Source organism: Cheilinus undulatus, linkage group 5 (assembly GCF_018320785.1).
Source record: "Cheilinus undulatus linkage group 5, ASM1832078v1, whole genome shotgun sequence".
In the NCBI taxonomy this organism is placed as follows: Eukaryota; Metazoa; Chordata; class Actinopteri; order Labriformes; family Labridae; genus Cheilinus; species Cheilinus undulatus.
Genome location: NC_054869.1, coordinates 46,920,411 through 46,941,325, shown reverse-complemented (window position 1 = coordinate 46,941,325; position 20,915 = coordinate 46,920,411). Strand labels below are relative to the sequence as shown.

Below are 20,915 nucleotides of genomic sequence, written 5' to 3'. Positions count from 1 at the left end.
TTTAGCCAGAATGCTCACAGAGGTCAGTCATGTGCAGTGGATGCTATCTTGTTGTCTACTCTGTTGAATAACCAAGAACACTCATCAATTGGAAAAAAAAATCCATTTGCAACCTCCCCTCCCTCATAATAATTTAATATGTGAATTTTTTTTAAGTTCCTCATCTTATGTATTTCTCAACAAACAAGCAATTAATCATTCTACATTATCATTGACACAATATTTGGAGGGTTAAACTATAGATTCACTTCTTAAAAAAATCATTCTGACATAGTGCAAATTCAATATGAATCGTTGTATTGAAGGGAATGATGATTTTATGCCTAAATTTTAATAAGAAAAAAATCAACACAAAGTAAGATTTTTTTGCAAAATATTCTAGAAAAAACACTTGAATGTTTGTATGTATGTAGAGCATATCATCTTTGCCTCAAAAAGTATTAAACTGGTATTTTGACACACATTTCTGGTCAAAGAAATACTTACCCTCCAGCAATTTCAAAACGGTAACAGGACAGGTTGCAATTTAATCAAAATTTTTGTTTATTGCCCAGCCCTAATTCCTCATGTATAAGTATTTTTAAAATCCTGACACAATTCTGAGATGATAAAAGCTAATTATGGGATTGTGAGATGTATTATTTTCAGAGAAATATCATTTGTGTTTCTAACTATGAAACAATGGTTGATCACCTTCCCTCATGCTTTGTCAAGCCCACATATTTGGCAAATAAAAGTTAGAATGACTTGGCTGGTGGCAGATATTAGATTTCTGCCCAGCCTGTAATCAAACAGCTTAAAAAGCCATTTCCAAGAACAGGAATTAATACCAGTTTGGTACAGCCATTGTTATAACACATCTTTACATGCCTACAATGATATCACGTACCATAACTTTTAAAAACAGGCAACCTGTTAGGGATACCTCGGCAGACAAGCTACAAATAGTTGCAAAGGTCAGTTACTCCTGCAGAGAGTGAAATTTGATCTTAAAAGAGCAGTGACATAAGCAGAAAATAGCACACCTTCTATTTAACTTTTAAGATAATGCAGGGCAAAAAAAAAACAGTTCACACTGCATCAGGGCTGGAAAAGGTTCTCTGCACTTTCTGGTCGTTGAGAGTAGTGTGAAGCAGCCAGGGAAGGTCATTACATCACTCATTAAAGGCTCCAGCTTCCACTGCTGGTGCTACCCGATAAAGCATATCTGCCACACACACAGAGCTCTATTTACTGCAGCGAGCTCATGACCTGTGGCTACGGCTCAGTCTGGTTCTGAGTTCAGAGTTACACAGGAAAGGCTAAGCCCCTTAGAGCCTTAACGTTACTCCTGTCCCGTGACTGGCCACCATGCATTACATGCTGTAACGTTTTCAACCAAAGAGAGTTATTATTCACACTCAGTTTGAAAAGTTTTGAACAGAATTGACTGGGGCTTCGCTTTTACAGCAGTAAGCTCGCACAAGTTGACTTCGAGTGGCGATATTGACCAGAATAGCGGCACTAAAAAGGATTAACTCACATAAAAGCTTACAGGTCAGCTAACTTCTGAGTAGTGTCTGAAACTAAAAACACAGATTCCGCCACGACTATAGGACGCTATTGCACCGAATTACAGTTCAAATGTCCACAACATACTGGAACATATGTATTTAAGCCATTTTATGTTAGCTGACATTTGCTAAGAATATAAAAGTGACGTTGACATTAAAAGTTTTCTAGCTTACACTCATCCAAAGACATTTAATGTCGAATATTCATGAACTGAGTTATAATGTATGTAAACGAGTCACAGGAGGTAATGTCTTCGCAACATAACGGATAGGGAATTATTTTATTGCCAAAAAACTAAGTCAGCTGCCGAATCAATTACGCTAGCAGGTGCAAACCATAAACAAGCACTTATTTCAAAAGTATTTAGCTGCCGTGCGACAGTGGTTACAATAACTTCGGCCATTCTTTGGTTAGTCTTTACGTTATGGTTAAGCTAGATGTTCGGCAGCTTACTAGCTACCGTCAATAGTTAATCAAGATAACACATCCGCAAAGTAGTGCTAGCCCGCTAATGCTGAACTTGTCCAACTATGTGGCTATTTGGACTGAATGTAGCCGAGTTTAGCATTTAATAGTATGCAGTTTGTTGTTGTGTTGAAACATCGAAGTACTTAGTGCTCACCACAACTAGCTGTGACACAAACAAACCCGTACGCTGCTTGGCTAACATTAGCTTGTTAAGCTAGCGCAGCTCTGCAACTGTTTTTGTTGTTGTGAGATGGAGGGCGGAACCCAGAGCGGAGGCCTCTGTCAAAACACAGAGGAACGGCCGCAACCGGCGGACTCACCAGTGAAAGGAGTGATGATAAGTAAGAAGCCAAAGATTCATCCAAAGCCTATGCAATTATTAAGCAGCAAATAAACCTCTCCCAAATAAACATTAGTCATATCCGAGCCGAGGCCAGCTTCACTGCGTCCCTTTCCAGCACCGAGTCGTCGTCGCCATCGTCGCGAGTTCTCCAACCCAACAACCTACGTGGGATGTTACGTCATCGCGTAAGAGTGATGGTCTGGAGGGGGGAGGGGCTCAGACTCACCATGTGGGACTATCATGTAAACACAGGGCTTTTGAGTACCCCCCTAACTGAATGTTAAATAATTAATCATCTTTAGTAAACTGGTTTTTGATTATTGATTGACTGTTAATGCTGCAAAAATGTGGGACTATCATGTATACACTGGTCTACTGGGCCAATACTAACTGAGTACAAAATAATTAAATCATCTTTGGTATACAGTTTTTCTTCTATCATGTATAAACTATGCTTTTGAGCCCCCTCATCAGCAACTGAATACAAAATAATTTAATCATCCCTAGTAAGAAAGTTTTTGATAATTGATTAACAATTAGTACAGCAGAGAATGTGGGACTTTCATATGAACAATGGTATATTGAGTCCCCTATGACTGAATGTAAAATAAATTAATCATCATTCGTAACCAGGTAATTCAGTGTTGACTGACTATTAATGCTGCAAAAATGTGGGACTATCGTGTCAAAACTATTATTACCCTTGTTAATGTTATACAAACATATTTGTCGACTCAGATCTTTAATCTAGAATAATGAAGACATTAGATATAAAAAATAAAACATTGTTTTTCTAATTTAAGCTTTAAATTTAAGCTCTAGAATATATACAGTACTGTGCAGAAGTTTTAGGCATGTAGAGCGCTAACGATTCTTCACAGGTCCTGATGTCCCACAACCCTGAGCTGAAGAGAAGAGGGAGGGCAGCCAGAGTCAGTGTCGACACATTTGACATGTACATGTGTCGCTCAGCAGCCAAGGTAAGCTGAACAGCATTTCTTTTGTCTGGGCTTTTGCACCCCTGGTAATACGCCCAGCAACCACCAACAGTTTTCAGGTGTTTAGAACATACACACGACAACCAGGGGGTTGTGGCAACCCTCCTACCTGCCCTAACAGTACCCTAGGCTATGTTTAAGCCACATCTACCCATAACTCTGTCCTAAAGCTGTGATTTTTGTTTTGTTTTCATCAGATTTTTTTCCATGCCCTTGGTAATGTACAAAGACATCCAGAGCATGACCTGGGTTGTGTCAATCCTCTTTCCTGCCTAATGGGGCCCTCAGGTGGGCGTACTCACCATTACATGCCTTACTTCAGCCTCAAATTTCAGCCAAAACATGCCTAAAACTTCTGCACAGTAGGCCTACTGTATATATTAAATTACATACTATTTATTTTTTCTTTATAATCCTACCCAGGGTCGGTTCTGGGCATAGGCGATATACGCATTCGCCTAGGGTGCCACGCTGAGGAGGACGCTGTCATGAACCCTGGCCTGAACATTTTGAATAGGTCAACCAATGTAACAGATCATCGACTCCTGCACTCCTGTAACCTCTGCGCCCCTCGTTCGTGAAACTGTCCAGCCTCACCTCGCTGCTCTCTGTCTCTTTCTCCCCCAGCCCATGCACACCAGGAGCTCAGCAAGACATTGAGAGAAAACAAGTTTTCTTTTTCCTCATTCACACAGCGATCAACTGACTGGACCTTGAGATAGAGCCCTGTTGGACAGCTAACACCCTACCTGCCCATTCCTCCTGAATTCCTGATCAGTAACACCTGCCTGTGCAGTGTGTGTCATCCCTCCCTCCCACCTGCACCCACAACAACCCCGGTTATATTAATAAGAGTAAAGTCAGGGTCATATTTACAGACTTTTGTACACATCAATTTTTTTTTAAGCTGTAGGTGGAATTATTTCCCTGATCATTGTTTGCGAGTGCCAAAAAGCACAGCGCTCCGTTAGCTCCACAGAGTAAGTTTTTGCTCTTTTTTATTACTGAACGGGGGTGGGGGGGCAATTCTGCCTAGGATGCCAAAATAGCAAGAGCCAGCCCTGATCCTACCAGAAAACGGAAAAAGCATCAAACATACTTAATATATAAATTAATTTAAGCAGAAATAAGGTTCACATTAGAAATAAAAACGGATATAAACCACATCAGTATAATAAACCTGTTAAAAGCTTATAAAACCAACCAAAAATCACACCTTTAATATAGACAAAATTTTACTCCCCATGGGCATATGCCCAAACATGGTTTCTCCTTTCCTCCTTCATGCTAACATTTCAGTAATTACCATAAATACTGCACAAACAAAACCTTTGATCACATTTAGCACTATTCACCATTATAATGTGTGAGTTTAATCAACTTATCGTGATTAGTTATGCTGTTAGGGCTATTTGTTAGGGACCAAGGCAGACAGGAAACTGCATTTTTCAAGTTTTGGAAAAAATAGGAAGTTTGAGATGCTCAGGGCTACTGCTGATTGGTCAGATGGTGTGATGTCACTTTCCATGATGTTCCCCTGATTGACTGACAAAAATCGTTCTTGTTCCAGTGTATCACAGAGAGTTGGGGGTAGACCACAAGGAAGTTGATCTGAGTGACCATATTTGGTTCCTTGCACTATAAAGGACTAACTTGTACTTTTGTGACTTAATGTTCATGAATTTTTGTGCATTTATCTGAGCTGTGTCAAGGAATTCCACACCATAAAGAAAATAAAAACACAACACAGTGGGATCTTAATCAATTATGTATTGAATGATGGCTTACATATGCAAATTCAATTCCAAGACGCTTGGCATATCTTTATTCACTCTTTGACGTTCAATAGCCTGACACTTGAGGCATTAGACAGAATTATAAGCCTGCAGGACATTTCTCTTTATTGGCTCTCAGCTGACTTTCAAATGAAAACTGTCCTTGTGGCACACCCTTCAGAGTTGTTTCTATTGCCTATTTCCAACTCTGAACACAATCACTGAAAAATTGCCAACCAATTACCTCAATATTTAGTGACAAATGTCAATCATAAAATAAAACCATCTGATGTGTAGGGCTCTTACAACATAAGCTTTGCTTTTCTTTCTGAAATGTGGTACAAAAAGTCCTACACCCCTTAAAAAACAACCCTTTCCACAAGGCATTACTTTTGTGAGGATAATGATATGGCACAAAGTAATTTAAAATTTACCTGAAAGTCATGTTTACTGGGTCCTTATTGGATTCTGATTTGATAGGAATCATTCTGACTTTGTTGGAGCCAAATTCATCAGCTGCACAATGCACTTAACCAATTTCAAAAGATTTTAAGTGCTTATTCAATGTTTGTGTGCAAGAACAACATGAAAAAACACGGTCTATCCCTTGTCATCAGACTAGATTGGATTTGCATGCAAAACAATGACATGGACTTTACATGAGATAATGGTGTGGGTAAATACATTTCTTTATCAGTCATATGTCCATGTTAACATGAAAGAGAATGAAATTTCCACATAAGAAATGCCACTTTAAACCTTACAGTATATTATGCACAAAAATGGTGGTATGAAACCAGAGAAAACTCTTCTGTGGCTCCAAGATAGAAAAAAAAAGTATTTTTTAGAGAACAAAGTCTACTGATCTCAAAAATGCAACCCATTAGCTTCATTCTGGCAGTTCCAACTGACACTGTGTTTTGACCAACATGTTTAATAAATTACAAAACAGCTCCAGACCTCCAACAAAACAACCTTTTCAAGGATTTCCCTTTGACACACAACTTTCACAGGTCCATTTAACAGGTAAGAGTCATTCTCTACGACGTCACATCATGTCTATCGTCACCACCGTTGATGAGACCAACTGTTTCAATAAAGCTTTAAAAAGCAAGACTACCCTGAGAGAAGGTCTAAAACGTGGGCAAGCTTGCCAGATGAGCACTGGCTTGAATGGGTTTGGTTTATTAAATCTGTACACTCTATTTCAATATAATCAGCACATTTTGTTCCAAGACTGTAAGATATCATTTTTTAGCAATTGTGTAATATATATCTCTACATAATACAATCCAAGTCCTCTGAACTATGTAGATGTGTGCAAGTGTTTACTACCAACTTCAACGATACAGTAAAGGCAAAGACTTGTGGACACTAAGTTAGGATAATGTTGATACTTGAAATTTTTTGAGTCTTCACAATTATCAAAATCTAAGTGCTGTAAGTAATTCATACACGAGGTATTGAATATTCAGTCAATTGTTTTGAGTATAAAATAGAGGCAAAAATACATAAAGAACATTTCGCAAGCATGACAAAAAAACTTCTACAGACACAATACACAAGTGGTCAAAGATAATATGAGGGGATACCTGTAACCTTATGTGTCCTTGGATGTAGCATACTTACAGATTGGATGTTTTCATGTTGATGTTAGGTCATACTGTATCATGCTTTCACTTACTGTGAGCTTTAGCCCCATGGGAGATCCAAACACAGCACTGTAGTGTCGTAACTTTTACGTCGACTTGCTCAGCTAAAACATAACAGTGCTTTGAGGTTGCGGTGTTTGATCAAGTACACATAATTCTATTTACAGTAAATGACCCATTTGGGAAGTGCACTCAATCAGATGTTAGAGAAAGAAATTATTTGCTCCCTTTTTGTTCCAACAGCAGCATATCCTTACTTATTTTGCTTACATATTTTCCACATATGACACAGAGCACTTCCCCTCAGTTAGTTTAAATAAGTGTAGGCCTTATTAATGTATAAGGATGAATCCCTTGGTGATAGCATGATGTGCATCAACACAATCTGAGGTAAACAAGGTGTCCTGCGTTTTGGCCTGTTACAGTCATAGAACCAGTGCCTTAGAGGGTCAGAGAGGTAATTCTGAAATAAACCATGTAAACTGTGCTCGTGTGTAGGGATCATTTCACCTACAACTAAAAGCACAAGGGCCGTAAACTGTAAACCTCGAGGATTATTCGGGGAGGAAAATAAAGAAAAACAAAATACTAGTACTCTACTCATTAGGTTACCTTTTTTCTTATTTTTTGAAGGGTTTTCAGCTTTTTTCTGTTGTTTTCACTCAAGTAAATCACAGGTGGCTAACTACAGAGGATAACAGGATCAGGTGAGTACCATGCTACATCAGGTTTAGAGAAGGCTATTGCAGACATTTCTACAACATGTACAACCACATTTTATACGTGTGAGTTACAAATATTTCAAAACATATCACCAGGAAACTAAGTACATACATGATGTTGAATATTTAGAGTCTTAAAGGACTATCCCTCGGTCAGTAATAGGATTACATGTTACTTGACTTAAACTGTCCAGTCTTACAGACAAAATCTGAAAAATTGCTATTCAAAAAGTAGCAAATTTGGTCAATGTCTCTTTTCAAATAGTTATAGTGCTTTTAATGGCTTAAGACAGGGGTCTTTTATAATCTCACCCAGTGGCAATCTACAGAACTTTAGTGTACATTTTATGACACCATAGCTGCAAAAGTCTTACGTCAAGTCCAATAGGTAAAACAACAGCTAGTGCTGTCACACATATTTAAAAGTAGAATGCATTATCAAAAAAGAAAGAAAAATCAATAATAAACTTTTACTACTCTTTAAGTTCATGTAGGGATTCTAGCCCCATGTTTAGCTCTGTATTTTCATTCCCTGTGACCTTTCTCTCTGAGAGGACAGAGCATCAAAAGCCAGGCTCCATTCCAAGTCTTCAGGAAGCTTCTTTTCCAGATTCCTCTGTGTGCCATGATGGTCATCAGACTAGCTACAAGTAAAAGGGAACTTAAAACTCCCATTCCAGTGTTTCTTCACGATTGGCTGCCCTCTCTAGCCTATGGATGATGTTGTTGAGGTTGGCCATTTTCTCATTGCGTCTCTGAGAGCTTCTGTTAAGTTTGGGGCTTTGAAAAGGAGGAAGCGGGTTAGGGTCTAGACTGTGATTGGTACTCGTCGAGGGAGGGTTGGGCAATGAGGGCGAGATGGGAGCAGAGGAAGAGGGGACGGGGGAAACTGACATCATGAGGCCGGGTGAGGATGCAGCAGAGGGCGAGTTGAGGGAGACTTCCAGGCTGCTGCGACAGGGCTCCGATGAAGACTTGAAACTAACTGGGTCAACAGGTGACTTTCTGGTGTCTTCCCCTTCGTGCCTGGACTGGCTGGATCTCTGGGGACCATCTATGGAAACTGCAACATGATAAAGCCCCTTAGCCTGGCTGCTCATCCCCTCCTCCAGCCTCAGGTTCTGGCCAGCTAAGTGGGGCTCGTGGCAGCCTGCGATACCGTCCTCATGCTCACTTTTCAACATGGGGAACTGTACTGCTGTGGAAAAACACTGAACTCTTGGTTGTTTCAAGGAGCTCTCCCTTGCCTCCTCCCCCTCGTCCTCCCTGTCTGTTACCTCCTGTTTAACATGAGTCTGTGCAGTGTTGGCGCTAAGAGGAAGGCTGGAGTGGACATGTCCTGAGGGCTGCTGCAGTTTCCTCTCCTCTTCTTCAGAGTTGGGGCTCCGAGTCACTGATGGGGAGTAGCTGTGGTGCTCAGCGTCTGTGTCATTGTCTGGCAGACCCTCCATCAGCACCTCTCGTCGCATCCTGGACCTGCACACAACAGCTGATGTTAGAAAGTCACTGAAGGAAAAACAAAGACTGGGCCATCCAATATCACATTCAAATAAACTTGCACAAAAATAAGGAAAATTGTGTTTGGTGGATTATTTCTTGGTTGTAAAAATGCTTCTTTGCAGTAAATCTTATTAGAAAGCCTGTTTAGGTCCCTTTTAAATGGTGCCACATTTGTATGAAACATGCATTTGTGAAACGAGCAGCAGAGCTGAGAATGTCGGTTGCACCCATGAATTTAGCCAAATTTTCTCTACCAGTACCAAACAGCTTATTCTGCAGTTGACTCTTGTTTGGTGTTGTTTTGGTGGATTGGATGACTGAAGTCTGAAGAAACAAGACAGGAGCCTCAGTAACGTGTGGAAGAACCATACAGAGTAACAACAGCCTGACACCTCCTCCTCATGCTGGTCACCAGCCTGGTCACACACTCCTGTGGGATGGCATCCCATTCTTCAACCAGCAATTGTCCCAAGTCAGCCAGTGTGGTTGTGTTGGTGACTCTGGCATGAACATATCTGGGAGGATAGACTTCAGTGCCAGAATGTGTAGATATGAGATGGATTAGTCAAACATGGCATGCTGATTCTTAGCACAGACACCTACTGACCGATGTAGCAGGGCCCATGCTCACTGGGGATTCCAGAAGCTCAAAACAAGAGTCACTAACAACAGAAAAATAAGCTGTTTAGAATTGGCAGAAATATTTGGCAAATTTTACCTACATATTCACCTCTGCTGCTCATCCCACAAATAAATCTTCCTTACAAATGTGATACCATTTTAAAGGGAAATAAACAGGCTTTCCAACAGTATAAGATGTATTGCCACACAGCATTGTTACAAGGAAATAATCTAACAAACACAAATTTCCATACCTTTTTGCTAGGGTTCATATGTTGCAAGTATTTTTGTAGCTTAAAATTTCTACTATGAGTAATGAAAACAGAGATAGCCACTAGCAAAGGTTATTTTACTTGCCTGTAGTTGTGGAACCAGTTGATGACAGTGTTGGTTTTGAGTTTGAGCTGAGAAGCAAGTATCTCAATAGTGTTCTGAGAGGGGTAGGGCTCTAGGAGGTAGGCCTTCCTCAGTGCTTCTTTCTCCTCAGCTCCCAGCACCACACGAGGCTTCTTTACCTGGCTGTAGGGGCACAAGTCCAGCGAGCCTAAGGCTGGACTCACACATTCGGAACGGTTGCTTGGTGAGTCACTATCTGAGCCAGTGCTCAGCAGCCCGTAGCGCCTTTTCAAATATGCTAGAGGAAATAGAATGATATCCACAGTAAGGGGATTACAGAAGCATATTTTCAAAGTAGAAAAGAAATATATTAGTGTTTACACTTCCCACCTTTCTTCTCCATTTTCTTCATGGCCCTCAGCTTGTCTACATTATGAGGGTCATTGAGCCACAGCTGCATACGAACAAATGGCTCCCTGCCTTTTAGGCTGAGTTTGTGCCAAGGTTTGGGCCTTGAGAGCAGGTCAGACACGGAGCCTTGAGTTAAACCCAGGATGGTCTCCCCAAAAAGACGCTGGCCTGCAGGAAACATAAATACACAGCAATGTTGGAGTTGTGCCTGCATTCATATGAGCAGTAGCTCAACCTAAACAGTCTGATCCTAGACGCACCTAGGTTGTTGTCTGTTAGCACCTCCTTGACTTTCTTAGTGATGGCGTATGTGTCCAGTTCTGGAGACATGGCCACCAGCTCCTGAATACCCAGAGGGTTTGTGGGCTGATGTAGAGACATGAGACTAGGTGTAGATTTTACTCCCTCTGGGTGAGGTGGCAACCCAAGACCCAGGCCCTCAGGCTGCTGGTTCTCCTTGCTGCTCTCCAGTGACAGACTGACAGGCTCAACCAGTGGACTTGGGTGGCTATCCGCTGGGCTAGGAGGAGGTGAGGGTGAGGACTGGTTTGTCACCGGGCTTTTTTCTGAAGGGAGGAAGCATGAGAATATCAGTAAACTACTTAGATGTAGGCATTGTAGAAATCTCAGTGTTAGAGTGAGGGTAATCCATTTTTTTCAAGCATCTGAAATGTAATTGCTTTTAAATTTCAATAGATGTATGTGTGTGTGTGTAAAGTCTCACCCTGAGCATGGCCCTGGTTTGGGGGTTGACTGAGACTCTGGCCTAACTGATCCAGTAACCACAGCTGCATGCGGATGAAGGGCTCCCTGCCTTTCTGGGTCAGCTTGCTCCATGGCTTTGGCCGTGACAGCATATCGCTCACACTGCCCTGAGACAGCCCCAAGACCTGTTCAAAAAGATTTTTTAAGTTCAATATACATTTTATACAGTGCCTTTATAAAGTATTCACCCTCTTGAATGTGTCACTCTTTTATTAATTTAATAAATCAATTAATTCAGCTTTTTTGACAAAAAAATTACAAACTCTTTTATGTCAAAGAGAAAAAAGATTTCTACAAAGTAATATCAATTAAATAATAAATATATCATTCCAAAAAAGGGACTGCATAAATATTCACCCCCTTCGAGCCATTATACAGTAGATGCACCTTTGGCTGCAGTAACAGCTCTAAGTCTGTGTGGATAAGTCTCGCTTTGACTCTGCATTCACCTTGTTGTCTTTAAACCATTTCTGTGTAGCTTTTGCTGTATGTTTTGGGTCATTGTCTGACTGGAGAATAAATCTTCTCCTAAGCTGTAGTTCTCTTGCAGACCGAGGAAGACTGTCAAACAGAATTTTCCTATATTTTACCACATTAATTTTACCCTCTACCTTTACAAACCTTCCAGGATCATCTGCCAAGAAGCATCCCCACAGCATGATGCTGCTATCACTATACTTCACAGTGAGGATGGTGTGGTTGTGGTGATGTGTAGTGTCTGGTGTCTGCCAAATATGGCGTCTTGTCTGATAGCCAAAAAGCACCATTTTGGTCTCATCAGAACAAAGAACTTTCTTCCATTTGACCATGAAATGTCCCACATGCCATTGGCAAACTCAAGTCGAGATTCTTCAGCAGTTGCTTTCTCTTTGCCACTCTCCCATAAAGTTTTGCCTAGTTATGAACCCGGGCAACAGTTGTTGTATGCAGAGTCTCTCCCATCTCAGCTGCTCAAGCTTGTAACTCCTCAAAATTAGTAATAGGTGTCTTGGTGGCCTCTCTCACTAATCTCCATCTTGCAAGGTCACTCAGTTTGTGGGGACGGCCTGATCTAGGCAGATTTACAAATGTGCTGTATTCCTTCCATTTTCTGATGATGAAGTTAACATCATGAACTCCAGGGGATATTCATTACCTTCTATTTTTTTCCCCTGACTTATACTTTTCAATAGCCTTTTCTCTGAGTTGCCTGGAGTGTTCTTTTTCTTGATGGTGTAATGGCAGCCAGGGATAATGATTACCTAGTGACTGAACCTTCCAGACACAGGTGTCTCTATACTGCAATTACTTGAGACACATTCACTGCACTCAGGTGACCCCATTTCACTGACTGTGAGACTACTAGCACCGCTTGGCTGGACCTCTGTTGAATCAGGTCAGTCACTTTAAAGGGGCTGAATATTTATGCAGTCAATTATTTTACGTTACATATATACCGTCATTACTTTGTAGAAATACGTTTTCACTTTGACATGAAAGAGATTTTTTGGTTAGAAAAGCCAAATTATATTGACCATGATTGGTTTAGAGTATCAATAAAAGGTTAAAACATCCAAGGGGGGGAATATTTTTAAAGGTGTATTTTCTGGGGGGGCTTTTTCGGGCCTTTATTTGACAGAGGAAGACAGTGGATAGAGTCAGAAATGGGATGAGAGTGGGTGAGACAGGCGGCAAAGGGCCACAGGCCGGACTCAAACCTAGGCCGCCTGTGTGCATGGGTCGCAACTTAGACCACTAGGGTATGTGTGCACCCGGGGTGAATACTTTTAAAAGTCAATATATATAAATATACACATGAATTTACTGTTCATACCTACACAGATAGAAATATTGATATATAGATATGGCTTGATGTAGTGATTCAGTTTCAGCCTACAACCACTAGAGGGAAGCAATACATCATAAATAGTGTTATGGGGTCCAACTAAGTTGTTTGCAGCGCATACCAGGGGATGTATTGAATGTGAATTCAGTTTGAAAACAGAGAAAAATTAAAAATGACTGTTTTTTAGAACAGGCTTGTTGTATTTCAAGTTTCAGACAAGTTTTTTTAAATCGAGGAACTGTTTTTATCCTTAGCAGATCTCTGATTAAAGATAACCTAGATCAGTAAAACTTATATTCTACCCTTTTGTAAATTCCAATACATCTCACAGTCATCTCCATATAAAGAATAAGTCAAGATCATGTGAAACTTAACATGGCATGAAACTTAAATGCAACAACTGTTCAAACATCTATGAAGCAAAGGTAGATTTTCTGTTTCTACTATGACAGGAAACAGTGTTATGGGACATTTTTAATTCTCTTGCCACCCATAATTGTCACTGTTGTGTTGATGGCATTTATCATTTGATATTTTAGAGACAAATTTAAATGGTGTGATTACAATCATTCAAAACAAAAATCAACCAAAAAGAGAATCATCCATCTGGAAAACAGAAAAGCTTACAAGAGTCAACTAGTTACCCCACAATCCAGATCTGGACCCTAAATCAGACTAGTAAGACTTATTAAGCCACCAATCCTCAGTCAGAGCTTTCAGTATGGAAAACACAGAGGCACTGATACCCTTTGCAGGAAGCCTCTCAAAGTAACAATTCAACTATGAAGCTATAAAGGATCACAGCAGGGCATCCATGGGAAAGCAACCCCTAAATTTAAGTGCTGAGGACTCCACAATTTAAAAAGATGGAATATTAGGATCCAGCAGAGAGTAGAAACTCATTATTCATTCTTACATTTGGGGGAAAGAAGACCTTTTTCTGTGATGCTATACAAGTCAATACATGTAGACTAATAATTTGAAAATTCAGTGTAATAAATAAGTAAAACTCAAGGAAGAGAGCAACTTATTTGATATTGCTTGCATTGTAAAATGCCTGCATTATGATTTAAATACCAGTAAGACAGAGAAAAATCTGACCTTTTCACCAAAGATCCTTTGACAGATGCCATTCTTTGCGAGCTTCTCCTTCACCTGTCTGGTCAGCTCAATGGTGTCCACCTCTCTGTACATGTACATCTCATACTGCTCTGGAGTCAGCGGCGGCACGGTGGGTTTGAGGGCACGAGGGATGTAAGCCGGGTAGTAGGAAAGCCTTCCGGGACCTGGGCCGGGAGATTCCCCGCTTACTGATGTGTCTGACTCCACTTTGACCTCTACTGGCCGTCCCAGCCCCAGCTCTTCCTCAGCAGCAGCAGAGGCCTCCTCACTGTTGGAGAGGCATTCACCATTTTCCAGGCGTGGCCAGGGCCGAGGCATGGCAGAGGGCCCAGAGGAGGAGGAAGACAAGGAGGGAGAGACTGAATTGAAGGGCCTAGAGGTGCCTCCGACACCAAGCACCATTGACCCTCGCTCCTGAGACCAGTGCTGGTCAAAGTAGGTGCCTGCTTCACCAATTTCAGATTTGACTTTGCGGATGATGTTCTGGACAAAGGCAGCCGGGGAAAGGACACTGAGGGGTGTCTGGGGGCTGCTGATGGGGTTGGCCATGCAGACAGTAACACAGCCTCCTTCCTCCTGTTTGATGGAGATGGGTAAAGGCAGGCCTCTAGAACGCTCAGGGGGGCCCAGATGCTCCACCTGTGCTCCTGAATTGGCAGTTGAAGCCCTCCCACAGGCCTCCATCTCCATCAGGGCATGCTGTTGGGCCTCCATCTCCCTCCTGGCCTGTTCCAGGATGCTCTTTATGGTATCATCAGAGCTGCTGCCTGCCCCGTTACTGCTTCTACCTGATGAGCTGTTCAGAGATGATTTGCCATCACCTAAACAAGAGAGACCCACAAGCTGACGCTGATGCATTTTCCAAACAAATTCACAGTCAAAATCCAATGAATGATAAATAAAGTCAAACACATTTCCAATTGAATTCAACAATAATTTAGGTGTGACTTGCAGCTTAATCCTTACCTCCCCTCTGGGACTGGATCTCCTTCTTGGCCTGCTCCAGGATATTCCTAATGGCGTCGTCTGACCCAGTTTCAGGAGTTCGGATGCGCGGAGTGATGCTCCCTGCCACAGAGGGTAACAGAGAGAGATAGAGAGAGAAGAGAGGAGGGGGTGAGTGGGATGGTTGATCAGAGAGCAGTTCCAAGGCTTTGCTTTTGACTGGTAGATCAATGGCTGCCTTTGAGCGCGTGCTGTCTGAGGTTGCAGTATACGGGAAGCTCAACTTTCAAAAGCTGTGAATCTGGGGAGAAAACAAAGTTTAAAAGTAACACTACAAACATGGCAAAGGAAGCTGCGAAGAAGTCAAGGATGAGGTCCAAGTAGATTAGAAGGTTTAAAATGTACACAGGTCCAGAAGTTAAGCCACCAAAACAGGATGACATGATTACATCTCTTCCAAAAGCTTACAAAAACACCATCTAGCTTCTCGCACCCCTGAATCCCTAAAATACTCTCATATGAACTCTTTCAAACAACCCAGCTCCTGTGTCTTTTTTCTAGTTTTGGCCAAGTGTTTTAATCTTTTATATCTGAACCTTAGATTCTCTAGGCAAAACAGGCATGAAGGTTAAAGTTGTCCAAATTGTCTGCTCTTAATGATTATTGTTATGCAGAACTACTTACTGGTTCAACTTTAGTACACTCTTCTGAAAGACAAAGGCTGTGTATTTTTTATTTTACTGACAAAAAAATGTCAGAAAAGGCAAAGGCCAAGCTCCTTCACCTCTACTGAGGAAATCTTTTGAAATCAAATAAAAGTAGTCAAAATAAGTTCACAAATAAAGTTTTTATTCTTTAAAAAAATAAGCAATTTTATGAACCAGCTGTAGTTTTAGCATCTACCACCCAGGCAGTCCATCAGGGGGATACAGGGGAGAGTTTTCTGGGGCCCAGCCAAATATGGGCCTATGGAGGGCAGCAAAATCATGGTCCATTGTAAAGTTAATCTGTGATAGCCATATTTTTATTTTTATTTTTTACTGATTAATAACTCCTCTTATCAAAGCAACAAATACTTTTTTTATTTGTTCATGTATGCAAATGTAATCCCCTTATTTAAAAATAGAATCAAAATGGGTTATACGTGGCAAAAATGGGTTTAATATGGCAAAAACCAGGAGAAAAAAAATGTAAAAATGGGCATGACAAATAGTGAAATGTGGTTAAATTGGCAAAACGGGATAAGAGTATGGAAAAAGGGTTACTATTGGTGAAGCACTGGTCAATATAAGCAACAATAGACAGAGGTTGAAAAAGGCAGAAAAAATGGGTAGAAAAAGTAGTGACATGGGATCAAAAGATGGTAAAATGGGGTTTAAGTGTCAAAAATGTGTGGAAAGAGGCAAAAAAAAAACCCATCAGGAAGTGGCAAAATGGGTTACATGTGGCAAAAAAAACATCAGGAAAAAAAAGAAATTTGGTAGAATTGGGCAAAAATAGGCAAAGAGTGTTAAAAGAGGGTTAATAAGGGCGAAAAAATTGGCTAACAAGGGCAAAACAGGGAGTAAAATGGTAGAAAGGGTTCAGAAGTGGCAGAAATGGGTGGAAAAGGTGGCGAAATTAGATTAAAAAGCTGTGGAAATGGGTTTAACAGAGGAAAAAATGGGTTTAAAGTGTGAAAATGCATTGACAGACGCAAAACAATGGCAGGAAATTGCAAAAGGGGGAAATGTGGCAAAAAGCAGCAGAAAAAAATGGCGACAAGGGTTTCAAAGTAATTAAAAATGGGCATGACTAATAGTGAAATGCAGTAAAAATTGGCAAAATGGGTCAAGAGTGTTCAAAAGGGGTTAATAGTGTCAAAAAATGTCAACATGGACAAAAACAGACTGTAAAATTGGTGATAAAGGATTAAAAAGTGGCTAATGGATTAAAAGGCAAAAATGTGTCTTAAGTGTCAAAGCAAGGTAGAAAAAGTGGTGAAATGGTAAGTGGCAAACTTGGTTGAAAGTGGCAATAATTTTCTTAAAAATGACAAAAAAGGGCAGGATGTGTCAAAAATGGGTTAGGATGGCAAAAACAGGCAAAAAGAGGGGGGAAATGAGCAAAAATGGTTCAAAATTAAATAAAATAAGGCAAATAGTTGCAAAAAGGGACCAAAAAACAGACTGAATGGATTAAAAGTTGACACTCTTCTCAGGGCTGAAATGAAGTTACTGTTTGCCAGTATGCTAGCACCAATGCTACTGATCAAACACATATACATTGATACCATCAATAAATCACTCCTGGGGAGGATATTCTCTGGGTTTGTCAGAGGCACAGCCAGATCTGTGCGCAGGCCTGCCTATGCCCACACCAATACCATACCAATAACTGTAAGTGTTTTTGTTTCTATTATTTAAGAAGGAGGCCTGTTAAAATATCTGTCTCCACTCACCTCTCTGGCGGACCTGGATGGTCCTAAGGGCCAAGATGTTCTGTTCATCAGAGAGGAACTGTTTCATCTTAATGAACGGTTCTTTGCCTTTTACAGTCAGCTTCCTCCAGGGTTTAGGTCTTGCCAGGATCTCACTGACTGAGCCCTGGGACAGGCCCAACACATAGTGGCCAAAAACACGCTGGCCAATGTTATGCTTCAACAGCTGCTCTTTCACCTGAAAAGCGATCTCTGCCGTGTCAAGTTGGTCTTCGTCTCCTGCTGTGGAGCTGCCGCTCTCTGACTGGTCACTGGGCAAGCCGGCATCGATGCTGCATGTGCCCACAGACCCTTGGGTGGCAGACATGAGGGCGACTTTAGCTGCATAGAGGGCAGTGGGAAAAGCCATGAGGCCCTCCTTTTTAAAATGTGGCGAGAGCAGCTGTTTGTGAAGGATGTGGTCTGCCGAAAGTCTCTCCCCCGAGCAGGGTGACACAGAGAAGGGACGGGGGAGATCATGACTGGAGGAGGAGCCATCCAGAGTGGGGCCAGGGCTTGGGGAGGCACGGCCATCTGCCTGAGAGGAGGAAGAATGGGAGCCTGGGGGCCGGCCTCTCTCCCTACCTGCATCCTCAGACTTGTCATCATCTGACAGAAAAAACAGAGTTACTGGAATTAAGCATAATAATAGGAAAAATAAAGCCACAGATGTTAAAAAAGATTTTTTTCCAGATTTACCTTAGGTCACTTTAAATGATAAAACAAAGAGAAAAGCTCAGAGCTGCTGTCTAAGAAAAATCACCTGAGAAACTTTTGTTCCTGTTTAAATGGTGATTGATTGATGTATTGATTAGTGTATTGAATGACTGATCAAACTAATCAGCTGTTGACTGCCTGAAAACGTTTTTACTATGAATAAACAGATTTGCTCTCCAACCCAGACTTTACATACAATACTTTATACAGAGATAAAAAAAAAAACTATATATTTTTGTTTATTTTTTGCAGTGTCTTTGGTTAAAAATGACCTGCCCTGGTCTGAATGTTTGTCATGTTTTATCTGCTTGTGTTATCTTGAAATGAAATGTTATATTTTTAATTGTGTGAGGGAATGATGGTCAAAAAGGGAGATTACATACTGTTTGCAGTTGACTTCTTTATTGTAAATAAGAACATACAACGTCCCCATATTAGTTAAAAAAAAGCTCAATTCCTTCATTTATTTAAATGTATTTAAAAATAAGTGTTGCTACTTTTTTATGCTTTATACATATCTCCAAGGATGCATAAATTTAGCAATCATAATAATAACCAGAAACGTTTAATCTAATTAAGAAATCACTTCATATAGATGTGTTCCAATAAAAAACAGGCAGTGTCCACCTATTAACTGCAGTGTTCCTGCACTACAAAGAGGGGAAAACACAGATATTCACACAGCTTGTGATGAATAAGAGGTTATTTCTTCATGCATGGCAGATTTAAAAGGTTTAAACTTCACAGAGCTGCTTTATTTTAGGGGTTAAGTGAGGACGAGTATGCAGAAAATTAAGACAACACAACGGTTAAAAAAAACATTAGGCCTCATTCACCAACTGTTCAGGAAGAAATGTGTTTTTCAAACCCTGTTACACAGGTTTTAGGATGAATCTAACATTAACCAAAGCTCTGTCCTTTTTTTCTTAGCTAAGCATAAAATCTAATATCACTCTGACGCACATTAAGATTGATCTGACATGTTAAAATTATAAATGTTTCACATATCAGCAGTGAAATGTTCAAGATTTAAAGGTAGCTCTAAGATTATGAACTGAACTTATGGTGGAAAAAAGAAGTTGATATGGATTGAAAAGGAAATACAGGGGCAATAAATAGTAACATTTTGAAAATCCGTTTGACTTGTCCACAGAACTCTCTGTGAGTTTTTAAAGTGTAATGAGACGTTTAATACTCCATAAAGTGAAATCCAAAACTTGTGTCTTAACACAAAATGTTGGAATATGGTTGCTGTAAACATGTGAAAACACTGAGATCTACATGTGACTGAATTCTAGATTTAGACTGTTAGAAAGTTTTTCACCTCTTTTCTGGCTGGGTTTAATGTGGGCGGGGCAAATATGTGGGTTGGTGATGTCATCGGCCCACAGTGGGGAATGACCCCGCCCCTCTAACACTACAACATAAAATCATAGAGCAGTTCAACTCAGTACAGTCTGTTGATTAAAATCTATCAGCCATGGTGGTCTATGGATCATTTAAAGCATCATAACAGAGATTTGAGCCAGAAAACAGACTTCGTCTCTTCTCTGACACAGACCCAGGCAGCTGGGTTGTGATCATAAGGTCAGTGTTAGGTCAAGGGGCAAGCTAATGGCAGGAGTGCTTTTCTTCATTCAGACTGTAGGATTTTTTAAATGTGAGAGGATCGTATTTCTCCTAAGTGGGCGTGGCTTCATCTCATTTAACAGACAAGCCCACAGCAGATTTTACGGCCTCATTTTTCATGAATTTGATGCTTAATTTTTATAAACCTACAGATGTTTTATTTTACTGAAATTTGAACTGGGGGTTCATAACACAATGGCCTGTCACACAACAAACCTAAATACAGATTTATTTTCACTTTACAGGGTCTTTGAGGAGCAGTGGGATGTTCTATTGTCCCTTTCAGTTCACTTTGGTTAAGCCATGTCAGCACCTCCATGCAGCCAAAGCAATGTAAAAAAAAAAAGCCCATAACAGACATATAATGTCTCATTTCAGTTTAAAAACTCACAGACAGCTCAGTGGACGAGTTTTGTGTCATCTGAACCATTTGTTATCAAACATTAAACTGGCTACTGTCCTCTTATTTCCTTTAAAATCCAGAACCAGTTCACTTTTCCGTAGTGAATTTCATGTCATCATCTTCAATCTACCTATAACAGAAGGTCTGTATCCACACAGAAATGATTTTCCTTAGTTGGAGACAGTAGAAAAAACAAAATGACACAAAACAGTTTAAAAAGTAAACTATCAGAACTTTGAAATGTGTTAAAAAAGGATGTGATTGATCAAAATAAACTACAGAAATTCTAAGATTAATCGGGATTAAAAAATGTTTAATCTTTTGACAGCCCTAGTTTTATATTTATGCCCACTACTGAATGTCATGTCATTGAATCTGCCTGTTTGGGATTTATACCAAGCTTTCATTTTCACTAATTTGGCATTTCAAAGGTTACGCCCAGTGCATAATCGTAAGAGTAGTTTCATCTGGCATCTCTCTACCTTCCTCTCTCTACATCTCTTTGCAATCCCGTGCATCATCTGTGTATGTGTTTGTGTGCAGTCCTGCTGTCACATGCCCTTATATGGGCATAAAAGGGGAGTTTTTCTCTGCTAAGTAGGTAAAACACGTACAAGCTTCCAACTTACAAGGGCATAGAGTTTATCAATTAAGAACACAGATGTGAACAA

The 20,915-nt window shown here is 40.5% G+C and overlaps 2 protein-coding genes across 6 annotated transcripts in view; both read right to left on the bottom strand.

Annotated features, from left to right (window-relative positions):
* Window positions 1-2,517, bottom strand: part of mtmr3 (myotubularin related protein 3) — a 40,396-nt gene extending 37,879 nt beyond the window's left edge. For 4 of the 5 annotated variants that reach the window (XM_041787839.1, XM_041787843.1, XM_041787841.1 and 1 more), the window contains exon 1: window positions 2,343-2,517. The gene's annotated coding sequence lies outside the window, so the exon portion shown is untranslated. Of the gene's footprint in view, window positions 1-889; window positions 968-2,342 lie in introns of all 5 variants that reach the window. The other variant, XM_041787840.1, reaches the window with a different exon arrangement.
* Window positions 2,518-5,186: 2,669 nt separating this feature from the next.
* The window catches only part of cux2b (cut-like homeobox 2b), a 161,298-nt gene continuing 145,569 nt past the window's right edge, over window positions 5,187-20,915 (bottom strand). Inside the window, exons 15-22 of the mRNA XM_041788433.1 lie at window positions 17,478-18,104; window positions 15,059-15,160; window positions 14,072-14,913; window positions 11,105-11,270; window positions 10,641-10,946; window positions 10,360-10,548; window positions 9,991-10,267; window positions 5,187-8,988 (exon numbers count right to left, since the gene is read on the bottom strand). Of these exons, the coding sequence (XP_041644367.1) occupies window positions 8,175-8,988; window positions 9,991-10,267; window positions 10,360-10,548; window positions 10,641-10,946; window positions 11,105-11,270; window positions 14,072-14,913; window positions 15,059-15,160; window positions 17,478-18,104 (3,323 nt within the window). The 3' untranslated portion in view covers window positions 5,187-8,174. The remainder of the gene's footprint in view (window positions 8,989-9,990; window positions 10,268-10,359; window positions 10,549-10,640; window positions 10,947-11,104; window positions 11,271-14,071; window positions 14,914-15,058; window positions 15,161-17,477; window positions 18,105-20,915) is intronic.